The 16,847-nt window shown below is 47.5% G+C and overlaps 1 protein-coding gene across 2 annotated transcripts in view; it reads right to left on the reverse strand.

Moving 5' to 3' along the window:
• Window positions 1–16,360, reverse strand: part of Atp23 (ATP23 metallopeptidase and ATP synthase assembly factor homolog) — a 26,928-nt gene extending 10,568 nt beyond the window's left edge. Inside the window, exons 1-6 of one of the 2 annotated variants that reach the window (XM_021174932.1) lie at window positions 16,092–16,360; window positions 14,376–14,421; window positions 13,668–13,749; window positions 8,574–8,711; window positions 5,646–5,729; window positions 1,203–1,650 (exon numbers count right to left, since the gene is read on the reverse strand). In XM_021174932.1, coding sequence (XP_021030591.1) covers window positions 1,447–1,650; window positions 5,646–5,729; window positions 8,574–8,711; window positions 13,668–13,749; window positions 14,376–14,421; window positions 16,092–16,278 — 741 coding nt within the window. In that variant the 5' untranslated portion in view covers window positions 16,279–16,360 and the 3' untranslated portion in view covers window positions 1,203–1,446. Of the gene's footprint in view, window positions 1–1,202; window positions 1,651–5,645; window positions 5,730–8,573; window positions 8,712–13,667; window positions 13,750–14,375; window positions 14,422–16,091 lie in introns of those variants that run through there. The other variant, XM_021174933.1, reaches the window with a different exon arrangement.
• Between the last annotated feature and the right edge of the window lie 487 nt (window positions 16,361–16,847).

A 16,847-nucleotide genomic window follows, 5' to 3' on the forward strand; every position in this document is an offset into this window, starting at 1 on the left:
TGTGTGTGTGTGTGTGAGAGAGAGAGAGAGAGAGAGAGAGAGAGAGAGAGAGAGAGAGAGACTGACTAGAGAGGGGGCCAGGAGAGTTACAGGGTGAGTATGAACACCACCCAATAGATAAATGAATAAAAATATCATGTTGAAGCCCATTACTTTGTACACATAAATACACACTAATAAAAATTTGACTGTACAGTTTCCATTTTAGTTGGAAAGACCGCAACACGTATTGTCTACTCAGACACACCCACACATCTCCATTTGGACTTAATTCAAGTGTTGTCTATAACAGAAGCGCAGCCAATCAGGAGCTGCAGCCAGTCAGGAGATTCAGCCAGTCAGGAGCTGCAGCCAGTCAGGAGATTCAGCCAGTCAGGAGATGCAGGCGACAGGACAGTGTCTCCTTTTCTCCTTCGACAAAGTCTCATGTAGGTCAGGCTAGCCTCAAACTCACTATCTAGCCTGCACTAGCCTGTACTCCCCATCCTCCTACCTCCTCCTCCCACAGGCTAGGAATAGAGGCAGACCACCACGCTGTCTAGAATATTTTCTAAATGTTAAACTCAGGCATATGTGGTGACAAAGTATTTTAAAATTATGTGAAAAATCCTATAAACACATAAAAAATTAAACTAGATTGCATTCTAGATTGAATGTAGTATCTTAAAGAATTTAATAAGGGGGACTGGAGAGATGGCTCAGCAGTTAAGAGCACTGGCTGCCCTTTCAAAGGGCCTGAGTAGAATCCCAGCACCCACACAGTGGCTGATAACCACCTCTGACTCCAGGCCTAGCAGATCCAAGGCCTGGTTCTGGCCTCCCAGGCACCTGGCAAACACATGATATACAGACACACATACAGGCAGAACATAAATATACATAAGATTAAAAACAAATAAAACCTAAAAGAAAAATAGGTATCTAAGTATTGAACTGTCCCCAGGAAATTAAGTCGTAAGTCCCCCATACATACAATGGACAGAGAGAAAATGACCCTGACCCTGAGTGAATGACTCCCGACTTTCATTCTTTGCACTTTGACCCTGACAAAATCTCAACAAGTGTGCTATGGCCTGATCGTCTTGCTGTCTGTAAATACTAACATTGACCACTCACCGTCACACAAGTGCATGCTTCACAGAGGCCACAACCAAATTTTAAAATAATCTCATAAGAGAACAAAAGAGCCAAAAAAATAAGTATACTGTAAAAAAATACAAAGATGTCATTTATTTACATTTTTCACTAATGATTAGCTCTAAAGATCCCATTTCTGCACTGCAGTTTAAGGAGCTCCTTTCTGCCGGGTCCATTTTTTTGTAGTCAGACGCTAAAATCAGCACGTTCTGCATTTTATGCATAGAACCTAACTGACCATTTACATTTTATACATTCTGTGCCGAAGAACCTCATGTTCCTCACGGTCCTGACAGGCGGCCACCGTCTTCATATGTTGGAGTAGTAGCGGTCCCGGTTCTGAAAGTCCCTGTGAGCGTATCTGGCATACGTCTGGTTATGCGGGATCCTGCCGAAGGGCTCCCGGTCATTGAAACAGGTCTGGAAGACTTCATCCACAGCCTCCTGGGCCTCTTCTCTGCTGACGTTCCGGACCGCCAAGATAGAGAGAACAGCTCTGTCCCGCACGCAAGTCTACGGAGAAGGAAAGCCCAGGGCTTTAAACTCTGTGTGAAATTTAATCATACGATATCATCGCGTTACCTAAACCAAATTAAGATTAATTTCTCCAGGGCTGGAGAGATGGCTCATCTACCAGAAGACCTAGATTCAATTCCCAGCACCCACACGGCAGCACACAACTGTCTGATACTCCAGTCCCAGGGAATCTGACACCCTGACACAGACAGACATGCCATCGAAACACTAAAGCATATAAAATAAAAAATAAGTCATAAAGATTCACTTCTCCTCCTGTTCTTTTATTACTTTCTGCCATTCTAAAAATTAAAATAAATTAACAAATATAATTCTCTAACCATGGAACATGTCAGTTTGCTCCAAAACTATTTGGGCATAAATAAGACCCCATTTCTTATTTTCTCAGGAATATAGCCAATGTCATCCTCTGATGCACCAGGCAGTGTCTGCCGAATATGAATCCCCACTTTGCAAAAGCACAAAAAGTCCGTAGACAAGGTCCTGAATGGTCTTGGTTAATTAAATTTAAAACAAGTTTCAAGGAGCTGGAGAGATGGCTCAGTGGTTAAGAGAGCTGCCTGCTGTTCCAAAGGACCCAAGTTTAATCTCCAATGGCCATGGTGGGCAGCCCACAACACGTGTAACTCCAGCTCTGGGGATCTGATGCCCTCTTCTGGCCTCCAAAGGCACCTACACTCACGTGCACATGCCCACACACAGTCACACATGCATGTAACCAAAATAAAACCTATCTTTTGAAAAAAATAAAATATATTTCACTTCCACACCTCTCCTTCATAATTTTTCAACTGACTGGTGACAGATTAACATTTTGCTATTTATCCTGAGGCAACAGGAAGCTACTCACAGATACTCAGACTTAAAAGGCGCCTCTGGTTTTAGGCAGAAAGAAAAACTAAACATAATCTTGTCGTGGGCCTCAGTTTTGCTATGAGAATAACTTGTCTAATATCTTAAATCTGTTTATCTTAAAACTTCCATGTTTTAAGAAACGTAAGGACCCCGCCATTTCAATGCCTAGAGGGCTTTTAAAATCCTTATTTCTCTCTTTTCCAAACTAAAACTCCAAAGAATATCCATTAAAGATAACTGTGGTGGTTTGAATAAGCTTGGCCCGCTGTTAGGAGGTGTGGCCTTGTTGGAGTGGGTGTGTCTCTGTGGGGTGGGCTTTAAGACCTCCATCCTAGCTGCCTGGAAGTCAGAGGTGGGGCTCTCAGCTCCTCCAGCCCCACCTCTGCCTGGACACTGCCATGCTCCGCCTTGATGATAACGAACTGTCTGGACCTGTAAGCCAGCCCCAATTGAATGTTGTCTTATAAGACTTGCCTTGGTCATGGTGTCTCTTCACAGCAGTGAAACCCTAACTAAGATAATCAAAGGAATATCATCTCTTCTCCAAACTGACATTCCAAAGAATGGTATGTGACCCATCCATTAAAGATTATCAAAGCAGGCATGGCGACCCAAGCTTTCAAAACCAGTGCTCAGGAGGCCTGAGGACCAAATTCAGGCCAACCCAGCTACATAACAAGGCTGTCTCAAAATTAAAAGTAAAAGCAAAGGCCTGTGTGGAGACGTTCCTCTGTCCCCGCCACCTAGAGGCTGATGCAGAGTGAGCCTGAGCCCAGGAGAAGAAAACCAGCTTCAGAAGACCTAGTCTCAAAAGAAGGAACAAATGAAAGAAAAACAGCGATTTTGATGATAAGCACCAATATTCTGCTTTCCTAGTTTTAACTCCGCCTCATCACTGGAGCTGGAAATGCTCATGCGCCAAAGGACAGCCCAAGATACACAGCGAGACCCTGTTCCCCTCCCACAAAAAGCACAGATGTGGAAGCTTTAGATGGTTCAGTGGCAGACCACAATTGGTCTGAACTCCTTGCCAGGCCGTGGTAGCACACACCTTTAGATCCCAGCACTCAGGAGGCGGGGGCGGGGGCGGGGGCGGAGGCGGAGGCGGAGGCGGAGGCGGAGGCGGAGGGATCTCTGTGAGTTCAAGGCAAGCCCGATCTACAGAGGAAGTTCCAGGACAGCCAGAGCTACACAGAGAAACCCTGTCTCAAAAACCCTCTGACATCAACTCCCGCCTCCAGGTTATCTAACTTGACTTCCTTCAGTGATGAGCTACAGATATGAAATATAAGCCAAATAAATCCTTTCCTCCCCAACTTGGCTTTTGGTTTTGGTGTTTCATCATAGCAATATTAATCCAAACTAAAACAAATTCATATCAAAGTAGTGGGACAGACCTGACCATGTTGTAATGGGGAGGGCTGTGGAAGGACTTTGGAACTTTGGGCTAGAAAAGCCATTGAGTGTTGGGGGCTCAGTGAGATGCTCTGTAGGAGCCTGAAAGATGTTGAGAGCTGTGCAGATGGAACGAGCCTGGCTATGATGTTTCAGAGGAAGTTTAAAGACTCCATCAGGGCTCTTTGCTATTTCAATTTAAGATTCTGTGGTCCCAGTCAGCTGAGGCTGAAGAATCAGCTGTGATTAACACGAGACCAGAACCACTGAGGTGAAATCTTCTGGGAAGTGTTTCCTTGGAGTCAGCTGTGTGCAGAGGTGGCCAAGGTTGTACCTCGTGCTGGCAGCCAGACTTGGTCATGTGTAAGGGTCACCCAGGTGGTACTGGTTCTGAAGGCATGAAGGGGTCATGGAGAGCCGCTGAGGTTTGGCACTGTGAGAGGCCAGGAGAGGTCACTTGTGAAGGTGCAGCCTCAGAGGCAGTGGAGTCCCCAGAAATGAGGGGTTATGGAGAAAGCTGAGACCCTGACATGAAGATAGCCCAAGAAGGGTTACTGCGAAAGTGCAGCCCAGGTGCAGTAGGAAGTCCCAGCATTTTGGAGATGCCAGGACCACAGGATGGCCTCTAAGAACAGCAGTATCAGTGGAGTGGAGCTAGCTGGAGCCGAGAAGACAAGCTGTGTGCTGCAGAGGGCAGAGCTGGAGACGTGACTCGGGCCCTGTGGAGGCCAGAAGATCATGACTGCATCCCAGACATCAGATGTTGAGTTATTTACATTGCTGGGGTTTTGTCCTGCTTTGTTCCGTTTATGACTGTGCCTGTTTCTTCCCTCTTGAAGTAACCAAAATTATTTTTTTTTTAATTCTTTTGGAGCCCACAGTTGAAAGACTGAATTTTTAAAAGAGACTGAGTTTTTACAGAGACTGAACGTTTTTGGTTTTGTTTTTTACAAGGTGGGGTTGCTCTGTGTAGCCCCGGCTGTCTTGGAACTGGCTCTGTAGACCGGGCTGGCCTCGAACTCAGAGATCTGCCCAGCCAAAGACTGAACTTTTAAAGTATTAGAATTGGTAAAGACTGCGACTTTTCAGTTTGTAATATTCTGGGGGAAAGGATATTCATTAATCTGAGATCTTGCATACAAGCCCCAAAAAGGAAATATTATGTCTTAAAGTATTATGTGTCAAGTTGACAAGGGGTCAATTGTGTATGTGTGTGTGTGTGTGTGTGCGCATGCATTTGTCTGTGTGTGTGAGTGTGTGTCTGTGTCTCTGTGTGTGTNTCTGTGTGTGTGTGTGTGTGTGTGTGTGTGTGTGTGTGTGTGTATGTGTGTGTGCGCATGTAAACCCACAGGACTATTAAGACATAAGGAAGACAGGCTATGATATCACTTGGATTCTTTATCCCCATTTCACCGTATCCCAGAGTTGGAGCTGGAGAGATGGCTCAGCAGTGAAGGGCACTCACTGTTCTTGCAGAGGACCCAGGTTTGGTTCCCAGCACCCACATGGAAGCTCACAACAATGTATAACTCTGCTTCCTGGGAGATCCGAGGTCCAACGTATTCTTCTGACCTGCGTAGGTGCCATGCATGAACCTGGCCCACTCACACACAGAGAACAAGGTCACGGCTCTCTTCTCAGGCAGTCACATGGCTGACCACGACTATGAAGCAGAACTAATCCCCATCACATTCTCTTCTCTCGGGTAGGGGCATGCTTACCTGGTGGTGTTGCTTTAATCCAAAACGAAGCCTGGAGAGTTCATTCACAAGGGAGCAGTCCCCACTGAGGCTTGCGGCTCGAATCTGTCACAAACACAGAGGGCAAGTGAGAAGCAAAGAAGATGTCTGTCTCTTCACACCAGCCAACGTTTAAAACTGGGAAAGAAGAGAAAACCACCATGTATTTCTGAGACTCCAGTGTATCTGACACTTTCTTCTAGAAAATTTCTTTAAGCATCTGTTAGAAAGGCCTCAACCCCAAGAGCGTGTTATACAAATCAGGGCACTGGGGCAGGGGGATGAACTTTACCCGGAGCCTCATGGGCAGCAATAATTTCTTCTAGAACAAAGGGCCAGAGTTGGACCTCCCGGTTAAAAGTTCATGATCTCTAGAGGATAATACAGACACTTCTAGAAATTACCAAAGGACTTCAAGAAAGCATCCTTCCAAAGAAACTACCATGTGACCCCAGCCACAGCCCCAACCTCAGGTGTTCTCAGACCTCCAGCCTCAGCCATGAGTCTCCTCAGGCCCCTGACTGTGTGTAACCTCAGACAAAGCTCAAAAAACAAAGACTGTTCTACTCAAGTCAGCCCAGATCTTCTAATCTATGATGTTAACAATATTTAAGTTCTGGAACTGCCCCCATACATGGCACACCCTTAGGACACACTTTTGTAATTAACTGCCAAGAGAATGGTCTGCTCCGTGTTACTTCCACACGAACACAGGTGCGTTCCTCTGTGTGGAACTTGAAGCATTGAGCACGTTAGCTAATAACGTTGGAGAGAGGTCTATTTAAAAACTCTGGCTTAGCCTACTTTCCAAATAATGTTTTAGTTAGATGCAGGGGGGGGGGGAGGGAGGCACCTAATGACTTCAAGGAAAGGGGCAAACAGTCTACATTATAAACTACACACCTGAGATTTGCTAATTCCTCAATCACTCATAATAATGTGCTCCTCAAATAATGAAATTCAAGAACTAAATACATACGTCCCACCAGGAGTATACGGACTTCTGAGAGCAACCCAAAATCATTAATGATAAATACATTTTTTTATATTGTGCTCCTGAGGCTAAATGTTTCACTCTGGGGCAAACAATGACTTTCAGTATGAAGCAAGCAGCCTAGTTAAGAAGCCAGGCCGGCCCAGCTCTGCCAGTAACTGTAGAATCCAAACTAGAGTTTCACTTTGCACATACGGAAGACGAGGAAAACAACTATCATCCTCAATGGACTGTTGTAGAGAGTGAAGGAGAATAAGAGGGGTTGGGGATGTAACGGTGGTAGGCTCTACCCAGCATGCACTCGGCTCTCAGCTCTACCCCAGTTTTGTAAAAGCAAATCCAAGGCTGGGAGTGCAGTTCAGTCAGCAGTGTTTGACACGCATGCATGAGGCCCTGGGTTCAAATCCAAAACAATAGAAATCAATCATTTAGCTCTCTCCACCAGCCGAGCAAGATGACCAAAGAAAAGGAGGCCAAGGGGAAGAAGGTGGTCCTGGCCCCCACTGTCATCAAGAAACAGGAGGCCAAGAAGGTGGTTGTGATGGTTTGTATATCCTTGGACCAGGGAGTGGCACCATCTGAAGGTGTGACCTTGTTGGAATAGGTGTGACCTGGTTGCAATGGGTGTGTCACTGTGGGAGTGGGTATAAGATCCTCACCCTAGTTGCCTGGAAGTCAGTCTTCCACTAGCAGCCTTTGGATGAAGACATGGAACTCTCAGCTCCTCCTGCACCATGCCTGCCTGGATGCTGCCATGCTCTCACCTTGATGATAATGGACTGAACCTCTGAACCTGTAAGTCAGCCCCAATTAAATGTTGTTTTTTATAAGACTTGCCTAGGTCATGGTGTCTGTTCACAGCAGTAAAACCCTAACTAAGACAATGGTCAACCATTTGTTTGAGAAAAGGTCCAAGAACTTCAGCGTTGGGTAGGACATCCAGCCCAAAAGAGATCTAACACACTTCATCAAGTAGCCCCACTACATCAGGCTGCAGCAGCAAAGAGCCATCCTCTATAAGCAGCTCAAGGTACCTCCTGCCATTAACCAGTTCACCCAGGCCCTGGACAGGCAAACAGCTACTCAGCTGCTTAAGCTTGCCCACAAGCACAGGCCAGAGACAAAGCGAGAGAAGAAGCAAAGGCTACTGGCCCATGCTGAGAAGAAAGCTGCTGGCAAAGGCGATGTCCCAACTAAGAGACCGCCTGTCCTCCGAGCAGGAGTCAATACAGTCACCACCTTGATGGAGAACAAGAAGGCTTGGCTGGTGGTGACTGCCCATGACATAGACTCCATTGAGCTGGTGGTTTTCCTGCCTGCCCTGTGTCGAAAGATGGAGGTGCCCTACTGCATCATCAAGGGAAAGGCCAGGCTGGGACGCCTGGTCCACAGGAAGACATGCTCCACTGTTGCCCTCACACAGGTTAACTCAGAAGACAAGGGTGCTCTAGCTAAGCTGGTGGATGCTGTTAGGATCAAATATAATGACAGATATGATGAGATCTGTCACCACTGGGGAAGCAATGTCCTGGGTCCTAAGTCTGTGGCTCAAATTGTCAAGCTGGAAAAGGCAAAGGCTAAAGAACTTGCCACTAAACTGGGTTAAATGTACACTGCTAAGTTCTCTGTACATAAATATAATTACAATTTTTTTAAAAAATCAATCATTTACTTTTTTAAAAAAAACCCATACAAGCATTGCATTTATCTCTCAAGTGTGACCCACGAAATGTACTTACTATGATTTAGAATAACTTAAATGAGCCGATACTACTATTAGGCCTTGAAGATGACATTTATAGCAATTCTACAAAGAGACTGCTAAAGTCACAAGTGCAGGGAAAGGACTATGCTTAAAGATATCATATCCGAACAAAAAGCTCGGTGCTCTGGGGAGAATAAATGTCTAAACTCACCTCCGAGCACGCCAGATGTCTGATGTTGGTGAACCAGTGGACATGAGCCCGGCAGTGGTCAAACGCGTGAATGAGCTCGTGGGTGACCACCCTGCCCATGTGCGCCTGATTCCGGATGTTATTCTCGCACAAAACAATCTAGGAAACACCAAAGTAAGAGAAGTTCGCTCGTTTCCAAAACCAACTCCTTTTGCAGATCCCATTTCTCTCATGCATGGCCTCCCCCGGGAAGCCTCCACTTAACCTTCTCCCCCACATCCCCGTAAGTCCCACTTCTGGTGACCTCTCCCCGTTAGCCCATGCCTGCAGTCCCGTAAAGGGCGTGTTCATACGCTGCACCCCGTCAGCTGACCACACCAGTTTACCTCGGGATGCCGCAGCACTGTGGTTCTAAGAACGGGCTTTGGAGCCGGGCGTGGTGGCACACGCCTTTAATCCCAGCACCTGGGAGGCAGTGGCAGGAGGATTTCTGAGTTCGAGGCCAGCCTGGTCTACAAAGTGAGTTCCAGGACAGCCAGGGCTACGCAAAGAAACCCTGTCTCGAAAAACCAAAAAAAAAAAAAAAGAATGGGCTTTGGGTTGAAACAGACTTATTTAAAGCACAGTCTGGGGCCCTGCTAACTTAGCAAGCTGGCAGTTTTCCATATATATATATTTTTTTTCAACTGTTAGGAAGTAATACAGACATGAGTGTGGGTGGCCACAGAGACCAGAAGAGGCGCTAGAGCTGTAACCCAGAGCTGAGGTTACTAGTGAGCGTGAACCACAAGACAGGAGTGCCGAGATGTGAACTCTGGTCCCCTGAAAGAGGACTAAGTGTCCTGGAGTCATCTCTCCAGGTCCCCAAGCAAGTTTCTTAGCCTGTCTGCGCCTCAGTCTCATAAGGAGATAAGTATCTGCAGAGAACTGGGGCTATGCAAAGTGCTTGTCCACAGGTTTCAGAGCAAGCAGTGAGTGAATACCGTCCCGGCTAGAATGAGGGAAAGTCCCCCCCGTCCCCCCCACCCCCCCACCCCCGCGTCGCGTCGGGAAGATGTCAGAGAGGAGAGCGGAAAGCCAGTGGCATGCTAAGCAGGACCCTGTGAGGACAAGGCAGACATGAGGGGCCTAACCATGGCAGTTGCGTTACTACACGCCTGAGAGACACTCGGTAGGCGTAGATGCTTTATATGCATTCATTCAACATTAACTTACTCGGCTAATATTCATTAAGACCTAATGATCGATTTACAATCTACTAATGGAGACAGAAATTAATAAATATTCATCAAAGTGATTAACACCTGCAGTGCCGGTCCTGAGCAAGTAAGGAAGTCAGGCCGAATCCGGAGAGCACCGGCTTCTTTGTAGTAGCAGTGTTCAGACCCGCGGGGCGGGGCGGGGTGGGGCGGGGCAATGTGGCCCAGTTGGGAGACTGCCTAGAAAGCACCAGGCCCTGGATTCTATTACCCAGAATCTCTCCATGGCGGACCACCACTGGGGAGGTAGAAGCAGGAGAATTAGAAGGTCACGGTCATGCTCAACTCTAAGTTGAGTTCAGCCAGCCTGAACTACAGAATCTGTCTCAAAAATGAGCAGCTAGGGCTGGAAGGGTGGCTCAATGGTTAAGGGCACTGGCTGGTCGCCAGAGGACCCGAGGTTAATTCCAGCACTCACTTGGCAGCTCACAACCAGCTGGAACTGCAGTTCCAAGGGATCTGATGCCCTCTTCTGGCTTCTGTGGGCAACACACACACACAGACATGGAGCACAGACATATTATCAAAACAGCCATGCAGATAAAAATGAAAAATGAAATTTTAGAGACAGCAGGGGAGGGAGGTACCTAAGAAGGATTGGGGGGAGGAAGGAAAAGGGGAAATGAGGTAATTAGACTCTAATCTCAAAAGACAATTTATTTAAATCGAAAATTAAAACGTTATCTTAACAATAAAATAGAGAGGGATGGAGAGATGGCTCAGCAGGTAAGAGCACTCACTGACTGCTCTTCCGAAGGTCTTAAGTTCAAATCCCAGCAACCACATGGTGGCTCACCCATAATGAGATCTCTCGCCCTCTTCTGGTGTGTCTGAAGACAGCTACAGTGTACTTATGTATAATAATAAATAAATCTTTGGGCCGGAGCAGGGCCAACTGGAGTGAGTGGGACTGACAGGAGCAAGCAGAGGTCCTAAATTCAATACCCAACAACCACATGAAGGCTCACAACCATCTGTACAGAAACAGTGTACTCACATACATTAAATAAATAAATAAATCTTTAAAAGAAAAAGAAAGAATAAGTAGAAGCTGCCCTACTTAAACAGAGGATAAAGAACAAGAACAACATGTGCAGAGGAGGAGGAGGGCTGGACGGAGAGAACACACCAGAGGCTGAGAGCCGGACCAAGAGCAGAAGCCGAGTGGGTCTGAAGGCCTGAGCCAGGTTGGTGACATCAGCTGAGGCTGTGCCACACAGACCCTGTCTACTCCACAGCAGCGAGAAGCCTCCCAGGGGAATGCTGAAGCAGGAGCATGCTTTTGTGTTTACTCTGGTGATAGGTGACCAAAGCTGTGTTCAGAGAAACTAGATAGAGGCCCTAAGCTGAACCTTGGCCCTCACCCTAACCCCCTAACCCTAACCCAGAGCCTAACCATGATCCTGACCCTAACCCTCACCTCACCATGATCCTAACCCTAACCCTGACAGAGACCATGACCCTAACCCCAAGCCTAACTGTGACTCTAACACTAATCTTACCCTTAACCCTAACCCTAATTCCTCTAACCCTATCCCTGATCCTAACCCTAACAGTGACCATGACCCTGACCCTGACCTTAACCCTAGCCAACACGGTATTCTAGGCAAGAGGCAGAAGACAGCATTTTAGGCAAGAATGGTAGGAGCTAGCCGGGCGTGGTGGCACACACCTTTAATCCAGCATTTGGGAGGCAGAGACAGGCGGATTTTGAGTTCAAGGCCAGCCTGGTCTATAGAGTGAGTTCCAGGACAGTCAGAGCTACACAGAGAAACCCTGTCTCAAAAAAAAAAGAAAGAAAGTAAAAAAGAATGGTAGGAGCTAAAAGATAATTTAGGAGTTAAATTGAACAAAATTTGAATTAGAAATAAGGAAGGAACCAAAAGTATCTACAAATGTCTATACTAAGTGGTAGAAACATCTTCTGAGATGTGTAAAATCAGCCTGCATCGCCTCAGCTACCCTGAGCTACATAGAGATCAGCCAGGGCTACATCTGTGTCAAAAAAAAAAACAAAAAACAAAAAACAGTGAGTGCATACCGTGTGTGTTCTTTTGTGATTGGGTTACCTCACTCAGGATGCTGTCCTCCAGATGCATCCATTTGCCTAAGAATTTCATAAATTCATTGTTTTTAATAGCTGAGTAGTACTCTATTGTATAAATGAACCACATTTTCTGTATCCATTCCTCTGTTGAGGGACATCTGGGTTCTTTCCAGGATATCAGCCCAGAAACTTAGATTATCCAAGATACAATTTGCAAAACACATGAAACTCAAGAAGAAGGAAGACCAAAGTGTGGATACTTCGTTCCTTCTTAGAATGGGGAACAAAGTACCCATGGAAGGAGTTACAGAGACAAAGTTCAGAGCTAAGACAGAAGGAAAGACCATCCAGAGACTGCCCCACCAGGGGATCCATCCCATATACAACCACCAAACCCAGGCACTATTGCATAAGCTAGAAAGATTTTGCTGACAGGACCCTGTCATAGCTCTCTCTTGTGAGTCTATGCCAATGCCTGGCAAATACAGAAGTGGATGCTCACAGTCATCTATTGGATGGGTCACAGGGCCCCTAATGAAGGAGCCAGAGAAAGTACCCAAGGAGCTAAAGGGGTCTGCAACCCTATAGGTGGAACAACAACTAACCAGTACCCCCCAGAGCTTTGTCTCTAGTTGCATATGTAGCAGAGGATGGCCTAGTCAGACATCAATGGGAGGAGAGGCCCTTGATCTTGCAAAGATTATATGCCCCAGTACAGGGGAACACCAGGGCCAGGAAGTGGGAGTGGGTGGGTTGGGGAGCAGGGCGCAGGGAGGGTAAAGGGGGCTTTGGGGATAGCATTTGAAATGTAAATGAAGAAAATATCTAATAAAAATAAATAAATAAATAACAGATTGGGTGAACAATTACCAAGGTGAACTTGAACACACAAGGTCTAAGGCACTTTTTTTAAAATATGGGGGTATATGTACTGCAGGATCCATGAAATACATTTTTTTTTAATTTTTAAGATGTACACTATTTATATTATTTATGTAAGTACACTGTCACTGTCTTCAAACACACAAGAAGAAAGCATCAGATCCCATTACAGATGGCTGTGAGCCACCATGTGGTTGCTGGGATTTGAACTCAGGACCTCTGGAAGAGCAGTCAGTGTTCTTAACCGCTGAGCCATCTCTTCAGGCCCCAGGTCTAAGGTATCTTTAAGACAATCCAAGTGAAAAGTGGAGGCAAGCATTCGGATACACAAGCAGAGCATTCAAAACGGAACTCTGACCTCAAAGAAAAACAAGATCCCCTCGGCAGAACACAGAAGAAGAAAAGGTCTGTGGGACTTCAACGCTTGAGGGCAGAAGAGAACATCAGCAAAGCAGCAGCCGGGAGAACGTGCATGAAACCTCGGAACAGCGTCACCAGCCACTGTTCCACATCCGCTGAGGATCCCAGCCACCGTTCTGGGCAGGCTAAGACCCTACAATTCCAAGCCACCATTCCATGCTATGACCCTGCGATTCTACCCAGACTTGTATCTCAGAGACACTTACAAATATCACCAGGAGGGAAGGTTCAAGAGTACCTGCAGCATTGCCTCACACAATGACAAGGTTGGAAACTATCGGATAGGGCGAGCTCTGATGCAAACACAGCAGAACAGCATACAAGAGAAGTGAAGTAAACCAGAGAGGGCGCACACGGTGGCATGGAAAGATTCACAACCATGAGCCAAGCAACTGACTTAAAAGTCCTACACAAAGGCTGCCAGACAGGACTAGTGGCGTGTGGAAAGTGTCCGGCGTGTATCGGAAGGGAGAAAGGGGGAGAGAACAACTCAGCAAAGAAACACACCTGAGACGTAGACGCATCAAAGCCTCCGCTGACGTTTCCATCGCAGACTTCGCAGGAAAAGTGTCTTCCCCTGTTCACAGCACTGGAAAGCACGGAGAGATGTGAGCAGCCCCCACCAGGTCACCCAAGACCGCACGGCACAGCCCTCTCACCGCCATTTAACACAGTTAAGACTCAGCTGTCTCGTCTCCAGACTAAAGGAGACTGTCTCTTCAGAGTCCATACCATCTCAGACTCCATCAGGATCTACTGGTCACCTGACTAGGACCACATTGGAAATATGACAGAGTCCCACCCTTGGGCCAGAGTGGTAAGAAGTAGATATCAGGAGTTATTTCCTCTAATCGTCTCTGGGTTAACATCTGGAAGCCTCCTACTAATTAGTTCAAGCTATGGTTTCTTCACCACAATGCCCTAGGCTGGGGGAACGGAGAGGCCAAGTTGGTAATTACTGACAAGATAGACTGTGGATATCGCCTTTACTCATATTCAAAATGAACAGCGGGGACAGAGACTGAGCTGAGACAGAAGAACAAGGCCAGCGGGAGAGCACACGGCCCGCCACTGTTGACAGAGAAATCTTGTGGTCCCAAGTGAGAAACACCCAAGTGTAACAGCTCTGCTATTAGTTGGGGGTTGGAGGCAGGGGCGGGGGGGGGGGGGGGCTCCAGACTATACAGTGACTTTTTAAAAAAAAGATTTACTTACCAACCTGAGTGTTTCATAGCATCGAGTAGAAGTTTGACATAAGGATCTACAAAGACATTAAGTATGCTCATTAGAAGATGTAGCAGCAATTAGTGTACCCAAGCAACAGGCATCACAAAACAACTCACAAACACTATCTTAAACCAGAGTCTAAAATGGGAATAAAACGTGTAAATTAGCGCCAATTAAATCAAGTCATGACGAAATAGAACATAAATACAAACACTAAAATGGCGCACCCATGTATCTTTACACCAAAAATTGGTTTTGCTAAAGTGACTAAACGCTTCGCGTTAAGGCCCGTGTTAGGAGAACATGGGCACCCTGGGCCACGGTTAGAAAAACAAACCAGCATAGAGCCTAGACTGGAGGCAGGCAGTGCCTACACTGCTCTCTGTGGTAGCACCATGCCTCGCTCTGAGTACCACAGCCCGATGGGACCTGCCCACCAAAGTTCTTCAGTGAGGGTTAGCAAGCAGAAATGTGTGAGTCTATGGCCAGTAAGAGAGAAGAACGGTGGCTTAGGGATTGAGCCCAGTGGTAGGGCCTTGCCTGGTAAGCACAAGGTCTTAGGTTCAGTCCTCGCCTCTGGGGAGAGGAAGGGAGGAGGGAGGGAGGGAGGAAGGAAGGAAGGGAGCTAAAAAGATGGCTCAGTGGTTAGTGGAACTTGTTGCTCTCACTGAGAACCCAGGGTGAGTTCCCCAGCACCCGCGTAGTAGCTCACAGTCCTGGACACCAGGAATGCAGAGAGTGCGCAGACACACATGCAGGCGAGACAATCACACACAAAAATAAAGTAAATTTAAAAAAAGCTTTAAAAAGAAGACAGTAAAATCTTTGATCAGTTCATTATTGAATTATGACCAATTCTGCTATAAAATAGTAACTATTTGGGGGGTCGAATACATTTAAATCTTACTTTCCTAAATAAATCTGAGGTAGATAGGCAATCTGCGGATGTAGAGGAGCAAGGCAGTCTCCCGGGACTGGAGATAAATTGCTCAGTGGGAACCAGTGTGCCTGGGTGACCCGCGGCAATAATAAACCTCTTAGATGTCACAGGCTTCTTTTTCTTTTTTTTTTTTTTTTGGTTTTTCGAGACAGAGTTTCTCTGTATAGCCCTGGCTGTCCTGGAACTCACTTTGTAGACCAGGCTGGCCTCGAACTAGAAATCCGCCTGCCTCTGCCTCTGCCTCCAGAGTGCTGGGATTAAAGGCGTGCGCCACCACCGCCCGGCTGTCACAGGCTTCTTAGAGACTATGATGAAGCTAGGAACTCTCCCTAGAAAAATGCACGTAGGTGCATAAACACGAGGGTTTTCAAAAGTTCCTATTCTAACATTCTCCACTGTCCCTACTGCAGTGACTGAAGGTTAAAGAATCGCCCACCCCACGCCCACCCCACCCCAGGGAAGGGGTGCACAGCCAGAAGTAGAGCTGCCTTATTAATGAATGGAGCGCTTTCCAGCTCTCACCTGCACCCTAGAGCCCGTGCCGCTGCATAACTTACATAAGAAACTAGTGAGTGTGACCCAGAAGGGCAGACTCCCAGCCCAGGCCTTCAGAAGCGCGAGTGGGGCGGAGGCCCACGCCCCCTCCCGCCCACGCAGCCCTGGGGCTGCAGTGCTGTCCGGAATCAGTAGGGGGACGTCCGGGCCCTTCCTCACCCCCGGGTCCTGTGCCACCCCGACCCCAGCCTCCAGGTCGCGGCTCTTACTGGTGTCCAGCGTCTTCTGGAGCATGAGCGGACAACTCTGGTCCCGGGTGAAGAGGCTGGAGAGGAAGCCCTGCTGGGGCTTCCCGTGGGCCGGCGGCTCGGGCGAGCCCTGGCCAGAGTCGGGTCGCTGCAGCAGTGGCTCGCCAGCCGCTGGGCCGGGCTCGCCGTCGCCCGGAGCTCCTGCCATGAGGCCCGCAAGCCTCCTCCTGCCCTGCCCGCTCGACCTAGGACAGACGCTTCCGCCGCCGGCGCATGCTCCACGGGCCAGCACGAAGGAGACGCGGCGGGGCTTGGTGGGCGTGGTCAGTGGGCGGGGCTGATGGGCGGTGCCTCGTGACCGCCGATGCTTGCCACTATATTGCTTTCTGCACCTCAACCATCCTCCCACTCCCTCACCTGCTGTTTCTCTTATTCCCGCTACCCACTCAGACCGAATTAAAGGCAGTGTTTTCAGAAACGCTTGGAAATAACAAAGACTGGTTGGTGTCATCAAAATGTGGCTCCTGGGGACCCATTCATCAACCCTCCTCTTGCCCAGAAATAACTCATTATAAGGTACACATATCTTGGGGCTGGAGAGATGGCTCAGTAGATATGAGCACTGACTGCTCTTCCAAAGGTCATGAGTTCAATTCCCAGTAACCACATGGTGGCTCACAACCATCTGTAATGGGATCTGATGCCCTCTTGTGTGTCTGGAAACAGCTACAGTGTACTCATATAAATAAAATAAATCTTTAAAAAAGAAGGGGGTGG

The sequence above is a fragment of the Mus caroli genome, chromosome 10 (assembly GCF_900094665.2).
Source record: "Mus caroli chromosome 10, CAROLI_EIJ_v1.1, whole genome shotgun sequence".
Lineage (NCBI taxonomy): Eukaryota > Metazoa > Chordata > Mammalia > Rodentia > Muridae > Mus > Mus caroli.